Source organism: Rhinoraja longicauda, chromosome 10, assembly GCF_053455715.1.
Source record: "Rhinoraja longicauda isolate Sanriku21f chromosome 10, sRhiLon1.1, whole genome shotgun sequence".
NCBI lineage: Eukaryota > Metazoa > Chordata > Chondrichthyes > Rajiformes > Arhynchobatidae > Rhinoraja > Rhinoraja longicauda.
Window position 1 is genome coordinate 27855471 of NC_135962.1, and position 20065 is coordinate 27875535.

At 44.2% G+C, this 20065-nt stretch overlaps 2 protein-coding genes across 12 annotated transcripts in view; both read right to left on the reverse strand.

The window, feature by feature from the left end:
* klc1a (kinesin light chain 1a) overlaps nt 1-1459 on the reverse strand; it is a 54184-nt gene extending 52725 nt beyond the window's left edge. For 10 of the 11 annotated variants that reach the window (XR_013547730.1, XM_078406497.1, XM_078406491.1 and 7 more), the window contains exon 1: nt 1082-1361. The gene's annotated coding sequence lies outside the window, so the exon portion shown is untranslated. The other variant, XM_078406489.1, reaches the window with a different exon arrangement.
* Nucleotides 1460-9521: 8062 nt separating this feature from the next.
* On the reverse strand, nt 9522-20044 carry coa8 (cytochrome c oxidase assembly factor 8). The gene is made up of 5 exons (XM_078406498.1): nt 19837-20044; nt 15819-16016; nt 13789-13852; nt 11692-11782; nt 9522-10590 (listed from the first exon to the last, which is right to left on the reverse strand). The coding sequence occupies exons 1-5, from the start codon at nt 19978-19980 to the stop codon at nt 10488-10490; spliced, it is 600 nt and encodes a 199-aa protein (XP_078262624.1). The 5' UTR covers nt 19981-20044; the 3' UTR covers nt 9522-10487.
* Nucleotides 20045-20065: the final 21 nt, after the last annotated feature.

Sequence of the window (20065 nt, forward strand, 5' to 3'; positions counted from 1 at the left end):
CAAGCCTCATCTACGCTGGTCCCACCTACCTGCATTTGGCCCATATTTCTCTAAACCTATCCTATCAATGTACCTGTCAATTGTTGCATAAACATCTTGATAGTACCTACCTGAACCACCTCCTCCGGTAGCTCGATTCCCCAGCACCTTAAACCTATGTCCTCTGGTTGTTGATTACCCTACTCTGGGTAAGATCATCCCTCATTCTCCCGAATTCCTTGGAATAAAATCCTAGCCAGCTCAACCTCCCCCTAGAACTCAGGCCTTCGAGACTTGGGAACATCTTCGTAAGTCCTCACTACACTCTTTCCAGCATAACAACATCCTTTTTGTAGCATTCATCTTATCTATTCCTCTCATTCTGCTCTATTCCACAGTAATTGAAACATATGAACAAGAACTGATCAAAACGACAATTTCAAACCATTTCTCTGTAGAAGAGTCTCGACCCGAGACTTCATCCATTCCTTCTTTCCCGAGATGCTGCCTGACCCGCTGAGTTACTCCAACATTTTGTGTCTACCTTCGATTTAAACCAGCATCTCCATTTTTTCCCCTACACTGCTAGCCATCTGTTGGGTACACACAAAATGTTGGAGTAACTCATCGGGTCAGGTAGCATCTCTGGGAGATTTGCTGAACACACTGCATGTTACAAGAGGCCGCACTCTGCAAAACAAATGTCACTGGTCGATATAACAACATTGAAATGTTCTCATTTTACAAGGAAATGAGTCACAGCTACATAACCGCCAACCCCTCAGTCAGGCCGCAAAATATAATGACAAGCTCAACCCTACCATTTAAAGCATAGCGCTACCAACGTGAATTAACTCGGAGAGAAGATTCAAAGCACAAATATGATAAAGTGATCTGTCAAACGGTGAAACATCTAGGGACGTTTCGAGAAGCGGCCGCAGCCTCAAGCAAACCTGCAGCTGCGCATGTTGCTCATCAAATCACTGAACAAGGAAAGCAACGAATGCAAACCAACGGCGTGGGCTTTGCAGAGATTTGTTACGGTCAGTTTAGACAGCGACGGGCAGCCGTCTGGCTCAGGGTTAGCACCCCGTCCCCTCACCTCCGTCCGTCCGTCCGTCAGATTGTAAAACCGTTGCTTCACACTCGCGGTCCTTTCCTGTCAACTGGAGGCGACCAGAGGAGTGATGTCGCCTTGTTTTTCCGCTCAACAGCAAATCCTGTCACTAACGGTTACAGCACAGGCAGCCGGTGCCGGGAGAGCAACCCAGTTGGCGACACTCTGGGCCGGGGATGTACCATTGTTTCCGCAGGCAGGTGTGCCCCCCCTCCCCCCCAACATGCAAAAATATAAAACTGCACAAGCCGATGTTCCAGATTGTTCCCACCTCCACAAACACCGACTCTTGCGGCTTCACACGGCAGAAGATGGCGCCTCCTCCCTTCCCACAGTGCTCAGCCCGACGGCGCTGACGTCACCCGGCCCATCAGTCCCGCCCACGGCAGCACCCGCTCCTACGGCTCAGCCCCGCCCCTCAGAGCACTGGCCGGCTGGCCAGCCGAGCGCCCAGTCTCGCCAGTCCCACTTGGTTGGCCAACCACCCTCACTAGAACTTTTCATCTCCAACTGCCGGCGTGACATTAACCGCCTCAAATTCTCCACTCCCCTTACCCCACTCTAACCTCTCCCCTCCTGAACATACAGCCCCCCCCCCTCACTCTGCAACAATCCCGACTTAGTCATCAAACCCGCTGACAAGAGAGGTGCTGCGGTAGTCTGGCGTGCTGACCTCTATCAGACCGTGGCCAGACGACAACTCTCAGACATCTCCTCCTACGTATCCTTGGACCATGACCCCACCGAGGAGCACCAGATTGTAATCACCAACATTATCACTGATCTCACCAATTCTGGCGCTCTGCATTCTAATGCCTCCAATCTTATCGTTCCCCAGCCTTCTCCCTATAATCCATAAACAGAACTGTCCTGTCAGACCCATTGTTTCTGCCTGTTCATGTCCCACCGAACTTATTTCCACCTACCTCGACTCCATCCTATCCCCCTTGGTCAAATCCCCCCCACCTATGTCCAAGACACCTCACATGCTCTCTAACTCCTCAATAACTTCCGGTTTCCAGGTCCCCACTCCCTCATCTTTACCATGAATGTCCAGTCACTCTACACATCCATCCCCCACAAGGATGGTCTTGAAGCCCTCCGTTTCTTCCTCGACCGCAGAACCAGCCAATCTCCATCTACTAAGACTCTCCGCCGAGCAGAGCTGGTTCCTACCTTTAACAACTTCTCCTTTGACTTCTCCCACCTCCTCCTAACCAGGTGTAGCTATGGGCACTCGCATGGGCCCTAGCTATGCCTACCTCTTTGTCGGGTACATCGAACAATCCCTGTTCCAGCCATACACTGGTCCCATCCCTGAACTCTACCTCCGCTACATTGACTACTACTTTGATGCTCCCTCTTGTACCCATGCAGAACTTCATACATTTCACCACCAATTTCCATCCTGTTCTTAAATATACTTGGACCATCTCCGACATCTCCCTACCGTTTCTGGATCTCACCATCTCCATCACAGGAGACAGACTAGTGACTGACATCTACTACAAACCCACTGACTCCCACAGCTATCTGGACAACACTTCCCACCCTGTCTCCTGCAAAAAGTCTATCCCCTACTCCCAATTCCTCCGTCTACGCCGCATCTGCGCCCAGGATGAGGTGTTTCACACTAGGTCATCAGAGATGTCCTCATTCTTTAGGAAACAGGGCTTCCCCTCTTCCATTATAGATGAGGCTCTCACTAGGGCCTCCTCTATATCCCACAGCTCCGCTCTTGCTCCCCCTCTCCCCATTCGTAACAAGGACAGAATCCCCCTTGTCCTCACCTTCCACCCCATCAGCCAGCGTATCCAACAAATCATCCTCCAACTTTTCTGTCACCTCCAACGGGATCCCACTACTGGCCACATCTTCCCATCTCCTTCCCTTCCTGCGTTCCGCAGAGACCATTCCCTCTGTAACTCCCTAGTCCACTCGTCCCTTCCTACCCAAACCACCTCCTCCCCAGGCACTTTCCCCTGCAACCGCTGGAGATGCAACACCTCTCCCTTTACCTCCCCCCTCAACTCCATCCAAGGACCCAAACAGTCTTTCCAGGTGAGACAGAGATTCACCTGCACCTCCTCCAACCTCATCTATTGTATCCGCTGTTCCAGATGTCAACTTCTCTACATCGGCGAGACCAAATGCAGGCTCGGTGACCGTTTCGCTCAACACCTTCGCTCAGTCCGCCTTAACCAACCTGATCTCCTGGTGACTGAGCACTTCAACTCCCCCTCCCACTCCCAGTCTGACCTTTCTGTCATGGGCCTCCTCCAGTGTCATAGTGAGGCTCACCGGAAATTGGAGGAACAGCACCTCATATTTCGCTTAGGCAGCTTACAGCCCAGCGGTATGAACATTGACTTCTCTAACTTTAGATAGTGCCTCTGTCCCTCTCTTCCCCTCCCCCTTCCCAGTTCTCCCACTGCCTGTCTCCACTTATATCCTTTCTTTATCCCGCCGCCCCTGACATTGGTCTGAAGAAGGGACTCAGAATGTCACCCATTCCTTCTCTCCTAGATGCTGCCTGACCTGCTGGGTTACTCCAGCATTTTGTCATACCTTCGCCGAGTCCAGTCAGCTCAGCCCCGCCCTGCAGCTCAGCCCCGACCAGCAGCTCAACCCCGCCCAGTCCCACCCAAGCCACAGCCCCTCTCCCCCAACCTCACCTATCCATCCATGTTCAGAGATGCTGCCCGACCCAGAGTTACTCCAGCGCTTTGTGTCTTTTCCACTTCACCTCAACCCAGCTCAGCCTCATTAATTTCTGCTCAGCCCAGCCCCACTCACCCAACAGGCACAGACCTTTCACAGGTCAAGGCACGGATTGCACAGGGTCTTGTTTTCCTGGTGTAGCATATTTGGAATCAGCATAGTTCAAGTTTGTTAAACTCAAACATACCACACCCCTTAGGCCTTGGTTTAGTTTAGTTTATTGTCATTTGTACCAAGGTACAGTGAAAAGCATTTTTGTTGCGTGCTATCTAATCAGCAGAGAGCACATGATTCCAATCAAGCTATCCACAGCATACCAGATATAGGATAGTAAGAAATACAGCTGTTGGAGTAGAGGTTTAAAAGAGTGGAGCAATGGTAATGAATGATTGCAGATCGACTGCTGGGACCAGCACGGAGCCACTTGACTTGGAGACAGCCAGTACTTGGTGTGCAATTAAATCATACTTTCAAATTAAGAACAGTGTTTAATCAAATCATAGTCACTATCAGCTCATGTCTGAACTTGCTGAAGATGGATCCTGACCCAAAATGTCACCTATCCATCTTCTCCAGAGATGATGCCTGACCTGCAGTTTTATTCCTGAACATTTTACTCCTGGTCTTTTTTTATAAACCAACACTCCGCAGTTCCTTGGATTGGTGATGTTTCGGGTTGAGAACCTTCAGAGTCCAATCTCAACTTCAGTCCAATTCAGCCTTCAGACTTTATCTGAAATCTCACCTATAGTGGAATTCTCTGCCACAGAAGGCAGTGGAGGCCAATTCACTGGATGTTTTCAAGAGTTAGATTTAGCTCTTAGGGCTAAAGGAATCAAGGGATATGGGGAAAAAGCAGGAACGGGGCACTGATTTTAGCCGATCAGCCATGATCACATTGAATAGCAGTGCCTACTGCTGCACCTATTTTTCTATGTTTCTACCTATCTTATGTTCGCCAAAGATGCTACCTGACCCACTGAGTTATTCCAGCACTGTGTCCTTTTGTGTATTAATCAGCATCTGCAGTTCTTTGTTTCTGTAGTTCCTTGTTCTTCCATACTTTCAAATTTATCGAGCAATGGAGAGTATGGTCTGGACAGGCTTCAATGAACAGGTCTTCAGCCTAAACTTTCGAATCCTCTGTCAATGGCAATGATATCAAGAAATGATCTAACACTGTAACATTGTTTAAAATAGTAGCAGGGATAAAGCAAATGATTGCAGATCAATTACTTTAACTTAGATGGCAGACATTTGAGTGAAATTCATTGTCATGGAAAGTGTAAACCTTCATAGAATCATATAATGACCACATGATGAAACTATGAGCTGGCTTTGAACCAGATCCACACTCTCCACCCTTTCTCTGTAGTCTTTTATTTATATAATTCCCTTTTAAATGCCACAATGGAAACTATCTCCACCACACCCTCAAGTCATGCATTCTTGACAACCCAGCGCTACATAAAAAGATTTTCTTCATGTTGTTCATTATTTTCTTGCTCTTAATATCTATGACCTCTGGTCCTCAACATCACCACTAAAGGTAAGAGCCTCACACTATTCACATTGTCCTGACTTTCAAAGTGCTGTATGATGGAGAGAGAAAGAAAAAAAGAGAGATAAAGATAAAGCGAGAGGTGGAAAAAGGCCCTTTGGCCCACCAAGCCAACCTTGACCTGCGATCACCAGTATACTAGTTCTATCCTACATCGAGTCTGCACCAACCAAGTATGAAGAAAGGTTCCAACCTGAAACAATGCCTGTCCCTTTCCTCCACAGATGCTGCCTGACCCATTAGTTCCTCCAGAACTTTATGTTTTGCTCAAGATTCCAGCACCTGCAGTTCCTTGCATTTTGATCGTTGGGGCACTTTCCTTGTACTTTTGTGCCTCTAAAGAATGTATATTGGTTGTAAATGATATTTTATACTATAACTATATATAGTTGTACTAATAAAACTAAATTTGAAAAATGCAATGGTTCTTAATGTATAACTTGGAGACATGCAATTTCATCAAATATATATCATGGATACTTAGTACCAACATCAATAATCATGCTTGGCCTGCCTTGTTTTTCAATTTGGCTAAGACTGCTCAAAGGGAATAATGTCCAGTTAAGTGACAAGACAGAAAGATCAATTTAAAATTCTACATTATTGGAAGATCACATTATTTTTAGTTTAATGTAAAGGAGTCAAAAGGGTGTCAGATAAGGAAAGAACATGAGCTGTGAAATGTAAAGCTGGAGAGAGGGTTATAGCCAGAGTGGGACAGGGAGGAGATAAGGGAAATAAGAATTTAATAGTGGAAGTTGTGCAAACGGAGGAGGGGAAAGGAACAGGGTGATCAGGTGGTAGGTTAAATATGGGTAAACCAGGGTGGGGTGAGGGTTGGTGGGTAGTACTTGAAAATGGAGAGTCTATGTTCGTATCATTTGGTTGTGAGTAGCTTACATTGAATTCAAATAATACACCCCAATCCCTCCACTATCTCGTTCCTCTGCCCTCACCCCAACCTTGGTTCTCCCACCATCCTAATCTCCCTGCTCTTTTTCCCTCCTCCATGTGCTCACCTCCCAGGGGCCTTGACCCATTACAGCTCACCTACCGCCACAACATGTCCACGGACTATGCCATCGCCTTAACCCTACACTCATCCCTGGACACCTGGATAAGAGACACCTACGGCAGACCAATTCATAGACTACAGCTCTGCCTTTATTCTATCCAGCGTATCACTAAACTCGCGGGACGTGGTGTCTCATCTCTGCAATTGGATCTTGACATCCTGACCAACAGACTCCTATCAGTGAGAATAGGGGACAAATCATCCTCTATGATAATTCTCAACACTGTTGCTCTGCAAGAATGCGTTCTCAGCCTCCTTCTTTACTCCTTGTGCAGCCATGTATAAATCTAATTCAATTTTCAAATTCGCAGACGGTACCTCCATTGTGGGCCGGATATCAAATAACGATGAGACGGAGTACAGGAAGGAGATCAAGAACCTGTCCTGGTGTGAGACAACAACCATTCTCTCAATGTCAGCAAGACAAAGGAAATGGTGATCGACTTCAGGAAGGGAAGCGGTACATATAACCCAGTTTGCCTTGACACTGCTGAGTAGAGATGGTTGAAAACGTCAAATGTCTAGGAGTCAATATCAACAACAACTTCTCCTAGACTACCCATATTGAAGCAACAACCAAAAAAGCACACCAACGCCTTTACTTCCTTAGAAGGCTTACGAAGTTCGGCAAGTCCCCTACAACTCTCACCAACTACAGAAGCACCATAGAAAGCATTTTATCAGGATGTATCACAGCCTGGTTTGGGAACAGCTCCATCCAAGACCGCAAGAAATTGCAGCGAATTGTGGATGCAGTCTTGACCATCACAAAAACCAACCTTCCTTCTATTGACTCCATTTATACCTCATGCTGCCTCGGCAAGGCCAGCAGCATAATCAAGGATGAGTCACACCCTGGGCACTCCCTCTTCTCCCCTTTCCCATCAGCCAAAAGATATAGAAGTGTGAAAACACACACCTCCAGATTCAGGGACAGTTTCTTCCCAGCTGTTATCAAGCAACTGGATAATCATACCACAACCAGAGAGCAGTGCTAAACTACTATCTACCTCTTTGGTGACCCTCAGACTATCCTTGATCGGACTTTGCTGGCTATACCTTGCATTAAAAGTTATTCCCTTATCATGTATCTTTACACTATAAATGGCTCAATTGGAGTCATGTATTGTCTTTCTGCTGACTGGATTGCACTCAAAAGCTTTTTACTGCACCTCGGTACACGTGACAATAAACGAAACTGAACTGAAATCCAAGTCTTGTATTTCCTTTTTATCTCCTCATCCCCCTCCCCATGTCCCATTCCACCCATATCCCTCCCTCCAGCTTTACATTTCACACCTCCTCCTCTTCTTTCCTTATCGTGTACCCTTTTATCTCCTTTTCACGTCCATACCCACCCCACCAATCTAAAACATAGCACAAAAAGTAAGGAAATTTGTGTTTGGTAGATTATTTCTTTGTTGTAACAATGCTTCTTGGCAATAAATCTTATACCGTTGGAAAGCCTGTTTATTTCCCTTTTAAATGGTGCCACATTTGTAAGGAACATGCATTTGTGGGATGAGCAGCAGAGCTGAGTATGTGGGTTGCGCCCATGAAAAATCTGCCAAATCTTCTCTGCCAATGCCAAACAACTTATTCTGCCATTGATTCTTGTTCGGTGTTATTTGGTGGATTGGATGATTGAAGTCTGAAGCAACAAGACATATTGGCAATTTAACAATTTATTCATTTAATAAACAGGAGCCTCAGTAGCGTGTGGAAGAACCATACACAGCCACAACAGCCTGGCACCTCCTCCTCATGCTGGTCACCAGCCTGGTCACACACTGTTGTGGGAAGGCATCCCATTCTTCAACCAGCATTTGTCGCAAGTCAGCCAACGTGGTTGTGTTGGTCACTCTGGCACGAACAGCACGCCCAAGCTGATCCCACAAGTGTTCAATGGGGTTGAGGTCAGGAATGCTGGCAGGCCATTCCATCCTCTCCACTCCCAAATTCTGGAGGTAGTCTCTGAGAAACCCTGCTCTGTGGGGGCGAGCATTGTCATCTTGGAGGATAGAGTTCGGTCCCAGACTGTGGAGATATGGGATTGCCACTGGTTGCAGAATCTCATCTCGATATCTCTCTGCATTGAGATTGCCTCCAATGATGACAAGCCTCATTTTTCCAGTGAGGGAGATGCCGCCCCACACCATCACACTGCCTCCACCAAAAGATGTTACTCTATTGGTGCAGCAATCAGCATAGTGTTCTCCGCGTCTTCTCCACACTTTGACCCTATGATCCAACTGCCGTGGGCAGAATCTGGACTCATCGCTGAACATAACGTTCCTCCACATGTTCAGGTTCCAGTGCACGTGTTGCCGACACCAGCGCAAACGGGCCTGACGGTGAAGGGCAGTCATGGCAGGCCTCCTGGCAGCCCTATGAGACCGGAGATCGGCTGCGTGCAGTCTGTTCTGAATTGTCTGGGCAGAGAGCCGTCGGCCATATCGTCCTGCAAACCTTGACTGCAAATGTGTAGAAGACAGCCTACGGTTCCTAAGTGCTGACAGGGTGAGGAAACGGTCTTCTTCGGGTGTCGTCTTCTTGGGACGCCCACTTCGCGGCCTGTCTCTGACATCCCCCGTTATATGGAACTTGGCCTTCACTTTGGAGATGGTACTAGGGCTCACTCCAAATAATGCCGCAACTTGGTTTTGCGGAACACCAGCTTGACGTTGCCCTATCGCACGGGCCCTATCCAGATCAGTCAAACGTGGCATGCCGATTCTTGGAGCAGACACCTACTGACCACTGTAGCAGGGCCCATGCTCACAGATGCTGCCAATCAGGTGCCAATCAGGCACCTGATTGTCAGCACCTGGGGGTACCAGAAGCTCAAAACAAGAGTCAATAGCAACAGCAGAATAAGTTGTTTGGCATTGGCAGAGAAGATTTGGCAAATTTTTCATGGGCGCAACCCATATACTCAGCTCTGCTGCTCATCCCACAAATGCATGTTCCTTACAAATGTGGCACCATTTAAAAGGGAAATAAACAGGCTTTCCAACGGTATAAGATTTATTGCCAAGAAGCATTGTTACAACAGAGAAATAATCTACCAAACACAAATTTCCTTACTTTTTGTGCTATGTTTATATTCACCCATCACTTGCACTTAGTGCTAGAGATGGTCAGGGGGCATCTGTGGAGGGAATTAACAGGGAATTTTGAGCTTTCCCATCCCTACTCCATCAATCGTGGCCCAAAACGTTATCTGTCCATTCCCTCGACAGATTCTGCCTGACCTGCAGAGTTCGTTGAGTAGATTGTTACTTGCTGAAGATTACAACATCTGCAGTTTCTTGTTACAGATCTTAATGATCTGTATGAAAAAAAAAGAATTTCACTGTACATGCAATAATTACATGCAATAATAACAAGCCATTGAACCATATAGATTATTGTTGGTTTACATGATTTGTCCATGTTTAAACATTTAGTCTCCTTTAAAACCTATGTAATAACCAGTTCAACTGTAAACAAACCAAGTCCAAGTATAGGTTCATTTTATATAAAACCACACAGAGTACTTTTAAGCGTGATTCTGCAGATGAGGGCATAGTTAACAGTAAATACATGTTTTGCGGTATGATTTATCTCATCGGGTAGAATTTGTTGCCCCCTATTGGCATATTTGGCAGAAAACGCTTGTTGGAGTTGTGTACAGATCATCAAACAGCAGTAGGGAGGCTGGGGATAGCATCAAGCAGGAAATTAGGGATGCGTGTAGCAAAGATAGAGCAGTTATCATGGGTAATTTCTAATTGCTGTTTAATTAGTTTAAAAGTCTTCAGTTTCTGTGTCTATGCAATCAGCTATTGTATGGTTGTAAAATACAAGAAAACATATGTAAATTGCACTCTGAACAAAGCATTGTGTTTATCTAATGCAAGTTACATAACATTTTGATCACAACTGCATATTAATACTTCACAAAGAGACATAGAGTATCACCAATACCCAAATACTTTCACAGCACTATTAAATTCCAACACTAAAAAGTTTAAACTTCCAGGGCGAGATCTTCATTGTCTGATTTCCTTCCTCTGTCTCAGTCTTCTCCAAGCATTTTGCAATACTGTACGACCCATTAACCATGTAATAGTAAAATTACGTCTGTACCATTCCCTAATTGAAGGAAGATGGAAAAAAGTGACTTTCTATTAAATCCAACATTCTTCACCATATTTCAAAATTAAATTATACGGGAGCGGGGGGAGTGGGGGAGGACAGGGTGCTGGACCAATGCAGGAGCGGTTTGGAGCCAATGAGGGGGAGGGAGATGCTGAGCCCACGAGCTGCCACCAATTTTTATAGATGCGCTCCCCCCCACCCACCCCCGCTGGGAGGACCGGTGCCCGTCCTGGCATGCCCCACACCTGACCTTCCTCCCATGGAGCAGCGCAGGCAGCGGGCCTGACAAGTTGGCCGTCGCTGCCATTTGCCACCGAGCTGCAGGAGAGGCTTCGGGTCCACGGCTCGCTCGGATGCAGCGCTGGCAGCACGGGACCAAGGTGAGTGGCTCCCTCTTCCCTTCCCTGTCCCCCCTCGCCTGCCCACGGCCCCAGGGAATACTTCCCGCCCGGCAACGGGCTTTGTCAGTTGGAGAGTGTTATCGGGCCCGCAGGATCATCAGTTGGGGGTGGGTTGCCCCAGGAGAGGCCCGCAGGAGGGATTTGGACACAACGGGTCCACCTCAGTCTCGTAAGACAATAAACGCAACTTGGCTTGACCCGATCTTTACTTGGGGAAGTATCACTACAATATTACAGAAACATGCCATCCAAACAAATTCCTGAAGACTGGCAAAATTAAGGAAGGTCTCAACAATAGACTGCCTGAGATGCGGTGAAGAAGGAAAAATACAAGTAATCTTTTATTTACTTCCTTGTAAATGCACAATTATAAGAATTACAGTGACCTTGTTCATTATGTCCTGAAATAAATTTGACCTCATTAGTTATTGTTAATCGAAGGTATCACAAAATGCTGGAGTAACTCAGCAGGTCAGGTAGCATCCAGGAGAGTGGGAATGGGTGACGTCACCCATTCCCTCTCTCCTGGATGCTGCCTGACCTGCTGAGTTACTTCAGCATTTTGTGATACCTTCGATTTGTACCAGCATCTTCAGTTTTTTTCCTACAGTTATTGTTAATTTATCTTTATTTCTTTCAAAATTTCTTAGACATTGTTTGTACATATTAAAAATTGAAAAATCGATTTACTTACTTGTTGTAGTTCACATGGTTTTTATAATTTGTATTAAGAAACTTCTTATAAAATTCAGCCATTTCTTCGGCTGTCAAAATGTTTTTCCTCCCTGAAAATGTAATGTGACAAAAATAATTAGGGTACAGGCACCTCGCGTTTTACATGCGTTTGATTTATGTGTTTCGAAATAATGTGCTGTTTCTTTAATGCCCAAGCTTGATCAAACACTCAAATTTTCAGAATAACGCACTCAAATTTACTGCTGACAGCGCAGTCGCGTATTTGTTTAATTACGTGTTTTTGAATTACGCGCCGTTTTTCAAGCGCATAAACTCCGTGTAAACGCAAGGTGCTTGTACTGTGTAAGGAACCAAATTTGAATTTCAGATATTAAGTAACATTGCCTTGACACAAGATCACTCAGTAAATTTTAAAACCATAACTTCCTTCTTTTCAGATTTTTGGTGCAAGCAAACTAATTTTTAAGCACGTGTACAAAGAAAAAAAATGGATACCGTCTGCTGCAATGCAAAACAGAATGCTTTAGAGCCCATTTTGTTTTCACATTGCTATTATTGAGATTTTACTGCCAAATTAACAATATTCTATGGTAAGCTTGCATCTCATTACAGCACATAGGAGTTTTAGTTACATTTCGATTCTTGTAAAATATAATTTAGAGTTTGTAGAAATTGTTTTCGAATTCCTCTAAAAGATGCCTTGCTTCAAATTAGATGTGATGTGGCTTGGCTAACTCTTCTCAGTTTAATTTTCTCTCTTGGGAAAAAGAAGTATAATTCCTCAAAAATGCATCACGATCTCATCTAATAGAAAATTGTGAACATATTATAGAACTGGGACTGTCGATGAAAAGTAAACACAAAGAATTAAAAAGGAATGATTTCTGCAAAGATTGTTAGAATAAACAATGCATAACTAAATTACATCACTTAAATCATTTTAGGAAGAATATATAGATATGTAGAGAAATGGGATCATGTTGCTCCAGTTGCACTAATTGCCAACTGCCTTAGATGTGATAGTCCAGACAATGTTCTATGCAACCATGTTTTTCTTGCTCCGGGTCGCAAAGTACTCTTAAGTGCAGAAAAAAGAAATTGCAGATATTGGTTTATACCAAAGATAGACACAAAGAGCTGGAGTAACTCAGCAGGTCAGGGAGAATCTCTGGAAAAAAGGATACGTGATGTTTTGGGTCGGGAGTTAAGAACCGTCCCAACCCAAAAAGCCACCCATTCTTTTTCTCCAGAGATGCTGCCTGACCCTCTGAGTTACTCCGGCACTTTGTGTCTATTTATACTGTGAAGGCAAATTAGATTTGAATACAAATTTTCCAAATTATTATTGAAAACTCACACAGTAGTCTCTAGAGTAAAGCCTTAAACCACACCAGAAAAAGAATGGCATGTACAAATTTAGAAGTGAGAAATCACAGAGTTATAAGATTTGGACGTTTAACTTAAATGCTACGTTTCTTTACTCTCCATGTAAATCCCCTGTAAAGAAGAAATTGAATTGTACAGAGAAAGTCCAACATAAACGTAACATTGTTGATAAAATACACAATGGCGTCCAAAACTCTAAATGATATGCTAACATTCCAGATGCTAAGTGGAGGAATGGAAGGACTGTTCAGAAGCTTAAAAAATGAGGGGAATAAGCTTTTCCTGAGTCTGGTGGTGGTGCACGCTTCCAAGCTTCTGTACCTTTTGCCTGACAGGAGCTGGGAGAGGAAATGAATGGGATGGGACAAGTCTTTGATTATGTTGGCTACTTTTGCAAGTTAGTGTGAAGTGTAGATGGAGTCAATGGTGGGGAGTCTGGTCTGTGTGATGGACTGGGCTACATCTACAACTCTGCAATTTCTTGTGTCTTGGGCAGAGGCATTGCCAAACCAAGCTGTGATGCAACCCACCAGTATGCTTTCCATAGTGCCTCTGTAGAAGTCTGCATGTTTCCCCAAGTTGTCAATTATCAAAAATATCCACAAAATTCCAAAGAGATATTTACACAGTCTTGTTAATCTATAAAATGTCTTATACAATTAGGTCTTTAAAATTTGAAATCAGAATTCAATTAAAATAATTTGCTCACCTTCTTCATCTCTTAACCCCAATCCCTTTGCTTTCAAACGCAAGTGTATAAACTCTTCTTTTTCCTTAAAATTAATACAATATATTTTACGTAAGAAATCAGAGACACATTAAGTATTATGCTCTTACAATTTCATCCTTTGTAGCTTCAGGTTCCAAGGAGTAAACATCACCAGCAATTTATGCTGGACCAGCCATATCGAAGCAGTGATCAAGAAAGCTCACCAATTCCTCTACATCCTTAGAAGGCTTAGGAAGTTCGGCATATCCTAAACAACTTTCACCAACTTCTACAGATACACATTTTATCAGGATGCATCACAGCATAGTTTGGAAACAGTTCCATCCACGGCTGCAAGAAATTGCAGAGAATTGTGGACTCAGCCCAGATAATCTACCTCATTGGAGACTCTCAGACTATCTTTATTCAGACTTTATCTTGCACTAAACATTATTCCCTTTATCCTGTGTCTGTATACTGTGGACGGCTTGATTGTAAACATGTGAAGGCATTCCGCTGACTGGTTAACATGCAACAAAAAAGCTATTCACTGTATCTCAGTACATGCGAGAATAATCTAAACTAAACTAGAAACATTTTTAGATCAGGAAATTACAATCGGTGGGGTATTTTTTTTGCTTCTGGAGTTTAATCATAAAGCCCATTTGTACCCTCTCAAGTTTTTCTTTTTAACGGAATTAAAGATATTTCAAAGGTCTCCAATGAGGTAGATGGGAGATCAGGATCAGACTCTAGCTGGTGAGAAAACGGTTCAGTAACCTGTTTTTTAGTTTAACAGGGAGCTTTACAGGGATGTTTACAGGGAGCTGGGTGTCCTTGTATAACATTGTGATATCGCAGGTTGACCTTTATTTGAAAATAACAAGAGTAGAGATATCCTGGTCCAATTATATAGGATGCTCTTGAGATTAGATATCAAACATTGTTTGTAGGTCTGGTCTCTGGCCAAAACGTTGGATGAGTACAATAGAGCAATAGAGGAAGTGTAGCAAAAGTTACTTATGGAGTGGTGGGTTTGTTGAGTAGGAAAGATTAAGCAAACTGAGCTATGCATCGATTAGTATAAACTCTTCTTGTGTTGGGCAAGTTCAAGAACTGATGGTTGTTGGGAAGAAGCTATTCTTGAACCCAGTGGTTTTCAGGTCCATATATTCTTCCCAATGGCAGGAGTGAAATGTGAGCATGACCAGTGTGGTGTGGGTCTTTGATGATGCTGGCTGCCTTCTTGTCAATAGATCTCTTCTATGCTGGGGAGGTCAGTACCCATGATGGGCCGGATGGTGTCCACCACTTTTTGTAATCTCCTTCATTCCTGGGCATTCGACTTAACTGAACCAGGTCATGATGCAATCAGTCAGTATGTTCCAGCAAATACTATAGAAATTCAAGAGAATATCCATGGACTCAGCAAATCTACTCAGGAAGTAGAGACATTGATGGGCTTTCTTTATGTTTGCATCATAACTGCATGATTTCCTCCAAATGCAGCAAGTTCCTCTTACACCCTGAAGACAAACTATAGGTTAATAGGCCAATGTTCGTAGACGGACACATTGATTGTTCCCTCTGGGAGCCGGCAGGGACCCAGTCACCAAATGTCCACCTTCAGTAACAGATCCCAGTGACTGACCTGGTTCAGTTAACTTGAAAGCCCAGGAATGAAGGAGATTACAAAAACTCGGCAGTGAAGTTAATGCTGGAACTTTCCTGACACAAGATTCCCAAATGTTGTGAATCAGACCAGTCATTTATTATTTCTCAGGCCAGAGATTGTCAAATAGATTAAGAATTGTATGAAATCTATTAAAAAAGTTACAAAAGTAATATTTTTATCCTGTGTGGCATAGAATTTAAACAAAAGGCCATTACCACATATAATTCTGACACATTTGCAACTAACAGTGTGCAACAGATATTTTGTAGATTCAAAGAAAAGAAATCATGCAAATTTTGAGTATTAAGCTCATACAGAATTTCATATGAAAGAATAAACAACTTCCAATACTCACCTTATCAAAAATTATGTTCTGATTTGACCAAAATTTCTGGTTCCAACTCTGTGTGTCTATTCGTAACTTTCTCAGCTGCTGTTCCAGCTTGGATTCATTCTTTGGAATATAAAACTTTACACACCTTAGATTTGAAAACCTATCCGGAGGGCCAACCCAGTCAAAATGCGAGTCCACTGGAGGCTGAAAGTCTGAAATCTAAAAAACTTCAGTCAGATACAATTTATTATCACTACTAAAACCCGACAGCAATTGAAACATCCCAGGCTGCTGCCCCATCTACACGAGTCCCGCCTGCCCACATTTGGTTCATATACCTCTAAACCTTTCATATCTATGTATCTGTCCGAATGCCTTTTAAATGATAGTACCTGGCTCAGCTACCTTCTCTGGCAGCTCATTCCATGTAGCCACCATCCCCTGTGTGGGAAAACTTGCTCCCCAGGTTGTTAAGTCTTTTCCCTCTCACCTTAAAGCTATGTCCTCTGGTTCTGGATTCTCACTCTCTATCCTCTCATGATTTTATACACCTCTTTCCGATCATCCCTCATCCTCCTGCGCTCCAAGGAATAAATTCCTAGCCTGCCCAACCTCCCCCTGCAACTCAGGCCCTCAAATGCTGGCAACATCCTTGCAAATCTTCTTGGCACTTTTTCCAATTGAACAACATCCTTCTGATTTCAAAAATAATCAATGGATTAACTTCAATGAAACGGATGAAACAATTTTATAAACGGACAATGCACAGTGTATATTTAATGAAGAAACCAGGAACTGCACATGTTGGTTTACAAGGAAGGACACAAAATGCTGGAGTAACTCAGCAGGTCAGACAGCATTTCTGGAAAACATGAATAGGTGACATTTCAACTCAGGACCTTTCTTCAGACTGAATATTGTATGCTAGTCTGAACTCCTTCAGACTGATTGCAGGGGTCTGAGTGGGTGGGGGAGCTGGAAGAGCAAGAAGAATCATTATTAATGTTCCTGTATTGCATTTAAAATGCTATTTTCAGGTGGAATTGCAATGTTTTAGCAACTTTTGTACAGGTACATGGATAGGAAAAGTTTACAGGGATATAGGCTAAAAGCAGGCGGTGGGACGAGTGTAGATGGGGCATGTTGGGCGGCATGGGCAAGTTGGTCCTAAGGGCCTGTTTCCACACTGTATGACTATGATCCTGTATCAGATCCAAAGGCATTTGTTATAACACCATAAAAATACAAAATGGTTAAACACAAAACGACAAGCCTATAACAGACACAAAAAAACTGGAGGAACTCAGCAAGTTATAGATACATAGAAAATAGGTGCAGGAGGAGGCCATTTGGCCCTTCGAGCCAGCACCACCATTCATTGTGATGAAGACTGATCATCTACAATCAGTAACCTGTGCCTGCCTTCTCTCCATATCCCTTGATTCCACTAGCCCCTAGAGCTCTATCTAACTCTCTTTTAAATTTCCTCCCTCCACTGCCTTCTGTGGCAGAGAATGCCACAAATTCACAACTCTCTGGGTGAAAAAGTATCTTCTCACCTCAGTTTTAAATGGCCTCCCCTTTATTGTTTTAAATGGCCTCCCCTTTATTCTTAGACTGTGTCCCGGGTTCTGGACTCCCCCAACATTGGGAACAATTTCCTGCATCTAGCTTGTCTAGTCCTTTTATAATTTGATACATCTCTATAAGATCCCCTCTCATCCTTCTAAACTTCAGTGAATACAAGCCCAGTCTATTCAATCTTTCCTCATATGACAGTCCCTCCATATAACCATATAACAATTATAGCACGGAAACAGGCCCGTTCGGCCCTACCAGTCCACGCCGACCACTTTCTCTGACCTAGTCTCATCTACCTGCTCTCAGACCATAACCCTCCAATCCCCTCCCATCCATATACCTATCCAATTTACTCTTAAATAATAAAATCGAGCCTGCCTCCACCACTTCCACCGGAAGCTCATTCCACACAGCCACCACCCTCTGAGTAAAGAAGTTACCCCTCATGTTACCCCTAAACTTTTGTCCCTTAATTCTGAAGTTATGTCCCCTTGTTGGAATCTTCCCCACTCTCAAAGGGAAAAGCCTACCCACGTCAACTCTGTCCGTCCCTCTTAAAATTTTAAAAACCTTTATCAAGTCCCCCCTCAACCTTCTACGCTCCAAAGAATAAAGACCCAACCTGTTCAACCTCTCTCTGTAGCTTAAGTGCTGAAACCCAGGCAACATTCTAGTAAATCTCCTCTGTACCCTCTCCATTTTGTCGACATCCTTCCTATAATTTGGCGACCAGAACTGCACATCATACTCCAAATTCGGCCTCACCAATGCCCTGTACAATTTCAACATTACATCCCAACTTCTATATTCGATGCTCTGATTTATAAAGGCAAGCATACCAAACGCCTTCTTCACCACCCTATCCACATGAGATTCCACCTTCAGGGAACAATGCACAGTTATTCCCAGATCCCTCTGTTCCACTGCATTCCTCAATTCCCTACCATTTACCCTGTACGTCCTATTTTGATTTGTCCTACCAAAATGCAGCACCTCACACTTATCAGCATTAAACTCCATCTGCCATCTTTCAGTCCACCCTTCCAAAAGGCCCAAGTCTCTCTGTAGACTTTGAAAATCTACTTCATTATTAACTACACCACCTATTTTAGTATCATCTGCATACTTACTAATCCAATTTGCCACACCATCATCCAGATCATTAATGTAAATGTAATCCATCCCAGGGATTAACCTCGTGAATCTACGCTGCACTGCCTCAATAGCAGGGACGTCCTTCCTCAATTAGGAGACCAAAACTGCACACAATACTCCACATGTGGTCTCACCAGGGCCCTGTACAACTACAGAAGCACCTCTTTACTCCTATACTCAAATCCTCTCGTTATGAAGGCCAACATGCCATTAGCTTTCTTCACTGCCTGCTGTACCTGCACACTTACTTTCAGTGACTGGTGTACAAGGACACCAAGGTCTCGTTGCCATTCCTCTTTACCTAATCTGACACCATTGAGATAATAATCTGCCTCCTTATGTTTGCCGCCAATGTGGATAACCTCACATTTATCTGAATTATACTGCATCTGCCATGCATCTGCTCACTCACTCAACCTATCCAAATCATCCTACAACCTCCTAACATCCTCTTTGCATTTCACACTGCCACCGAGCTTTGTGTCATCCGCAAATTTGCTAGTGTTACTTCTAATTCCATCATCCAAATCATTAATATATATTGTAAATATTGCGACCCCAGCACCGAGCCTTGCGACACTCCACTCGCCACTGCCTGCCATTCTGAAAAGGACCCGTTTATTCCTACTCTTTGCTTCCTGTCTGCCAACCAATTCTCTATCCATGTCAATACCCTATCCACAATACCATGTGCTCTAATTTTTTTGCTCACCAACCTCCAGTGTGGTACCTTATTAAAGGCTTTCTGAAAGTCTAGATACACTACATCCACTGGCTCTCCTTCATCCATTTTACTTATCACATCCTCAAAAAATTCCAGATTAGTCAAGCAGGATTTCCCCTTCATAAATCCATGTTGACTTGGACCAATCCCTTTACTGCTATCCAAATGCGCCGTTATTACCTCTTTAATAATTGACTCCAGCATCTTCCCCACCACCGATGTCAGGCGAACTGGTCTATAACCTGACATCGGTGGTGGGGAAAGATGTTGGAGCAAGGAATTGGTGACGTTTCGGGACAAGGTCCTTCAGATTGAAAGTCATGGGAGAGGGAAACTAAAGGTATGAAAAGGTACAAAGAATAAATGAATGAAAGGTGTGCCAAAGGACAATCAAAACAAACCTATAACATTTCCTACTACATTTTGCACTTCCCTGTGTGATGCACCTTCAGTAATTATGTGCATTATGGTCCTCTAAATCTTCGTCAGCATCGCCTAGGCATAGGGAAATACACTTGGGACAGATTTCCGCGACCGAGTTGCTGTGAATGATAAAAACTAGAGACACTTTGCCTTTACCTCTGCACTGGGCTCCCTCTGATCAGGGCCACGGGTTGAAGCTCTTGCCCGGCCATAATTCGGCGCTTCGGTTCTCCTCAGGGAGACACTGCGAAATATTCTTCTCCGGACTAGGTCTCCCAAAGCGCCGAACCTGCGGCGCATCACTTCTCCACAGAAAAGTCAACTAAACCTCCCCGCTGGCGCTTCCCACTTGCCTGGCGGTCAGCAGCGGTTTACGGCGGCGAGG

What these genes read in the sequence shown, in the direction of transcription:
- coa8 (XM_078406498.1), bottom strand. Translation starts at nt 19,980, where the DNA reads ATGCGCCGCAGGTTCGGCGCTTTGGGAGACCTAGTCCGGAGAAGAATA. An exon ending in AGAGGGAGCCCAGTGCAGAG is followed by an intron (nt 16,017 to 19,836) that starts GTAAAGGCAAAG and finishes GAAGTTTTTTAG; the next exon opens with ATTTCAGACTTTCAGCCTCC. An exon ending in AACCATGTGAACTACAACAA is followed by an intron (nt 10,591 to 11,691) that starts GTAAGTAAATCG and finishes TCCTTCAATTAG; the next exon opens with GGAATGGTACAGACGTAATT.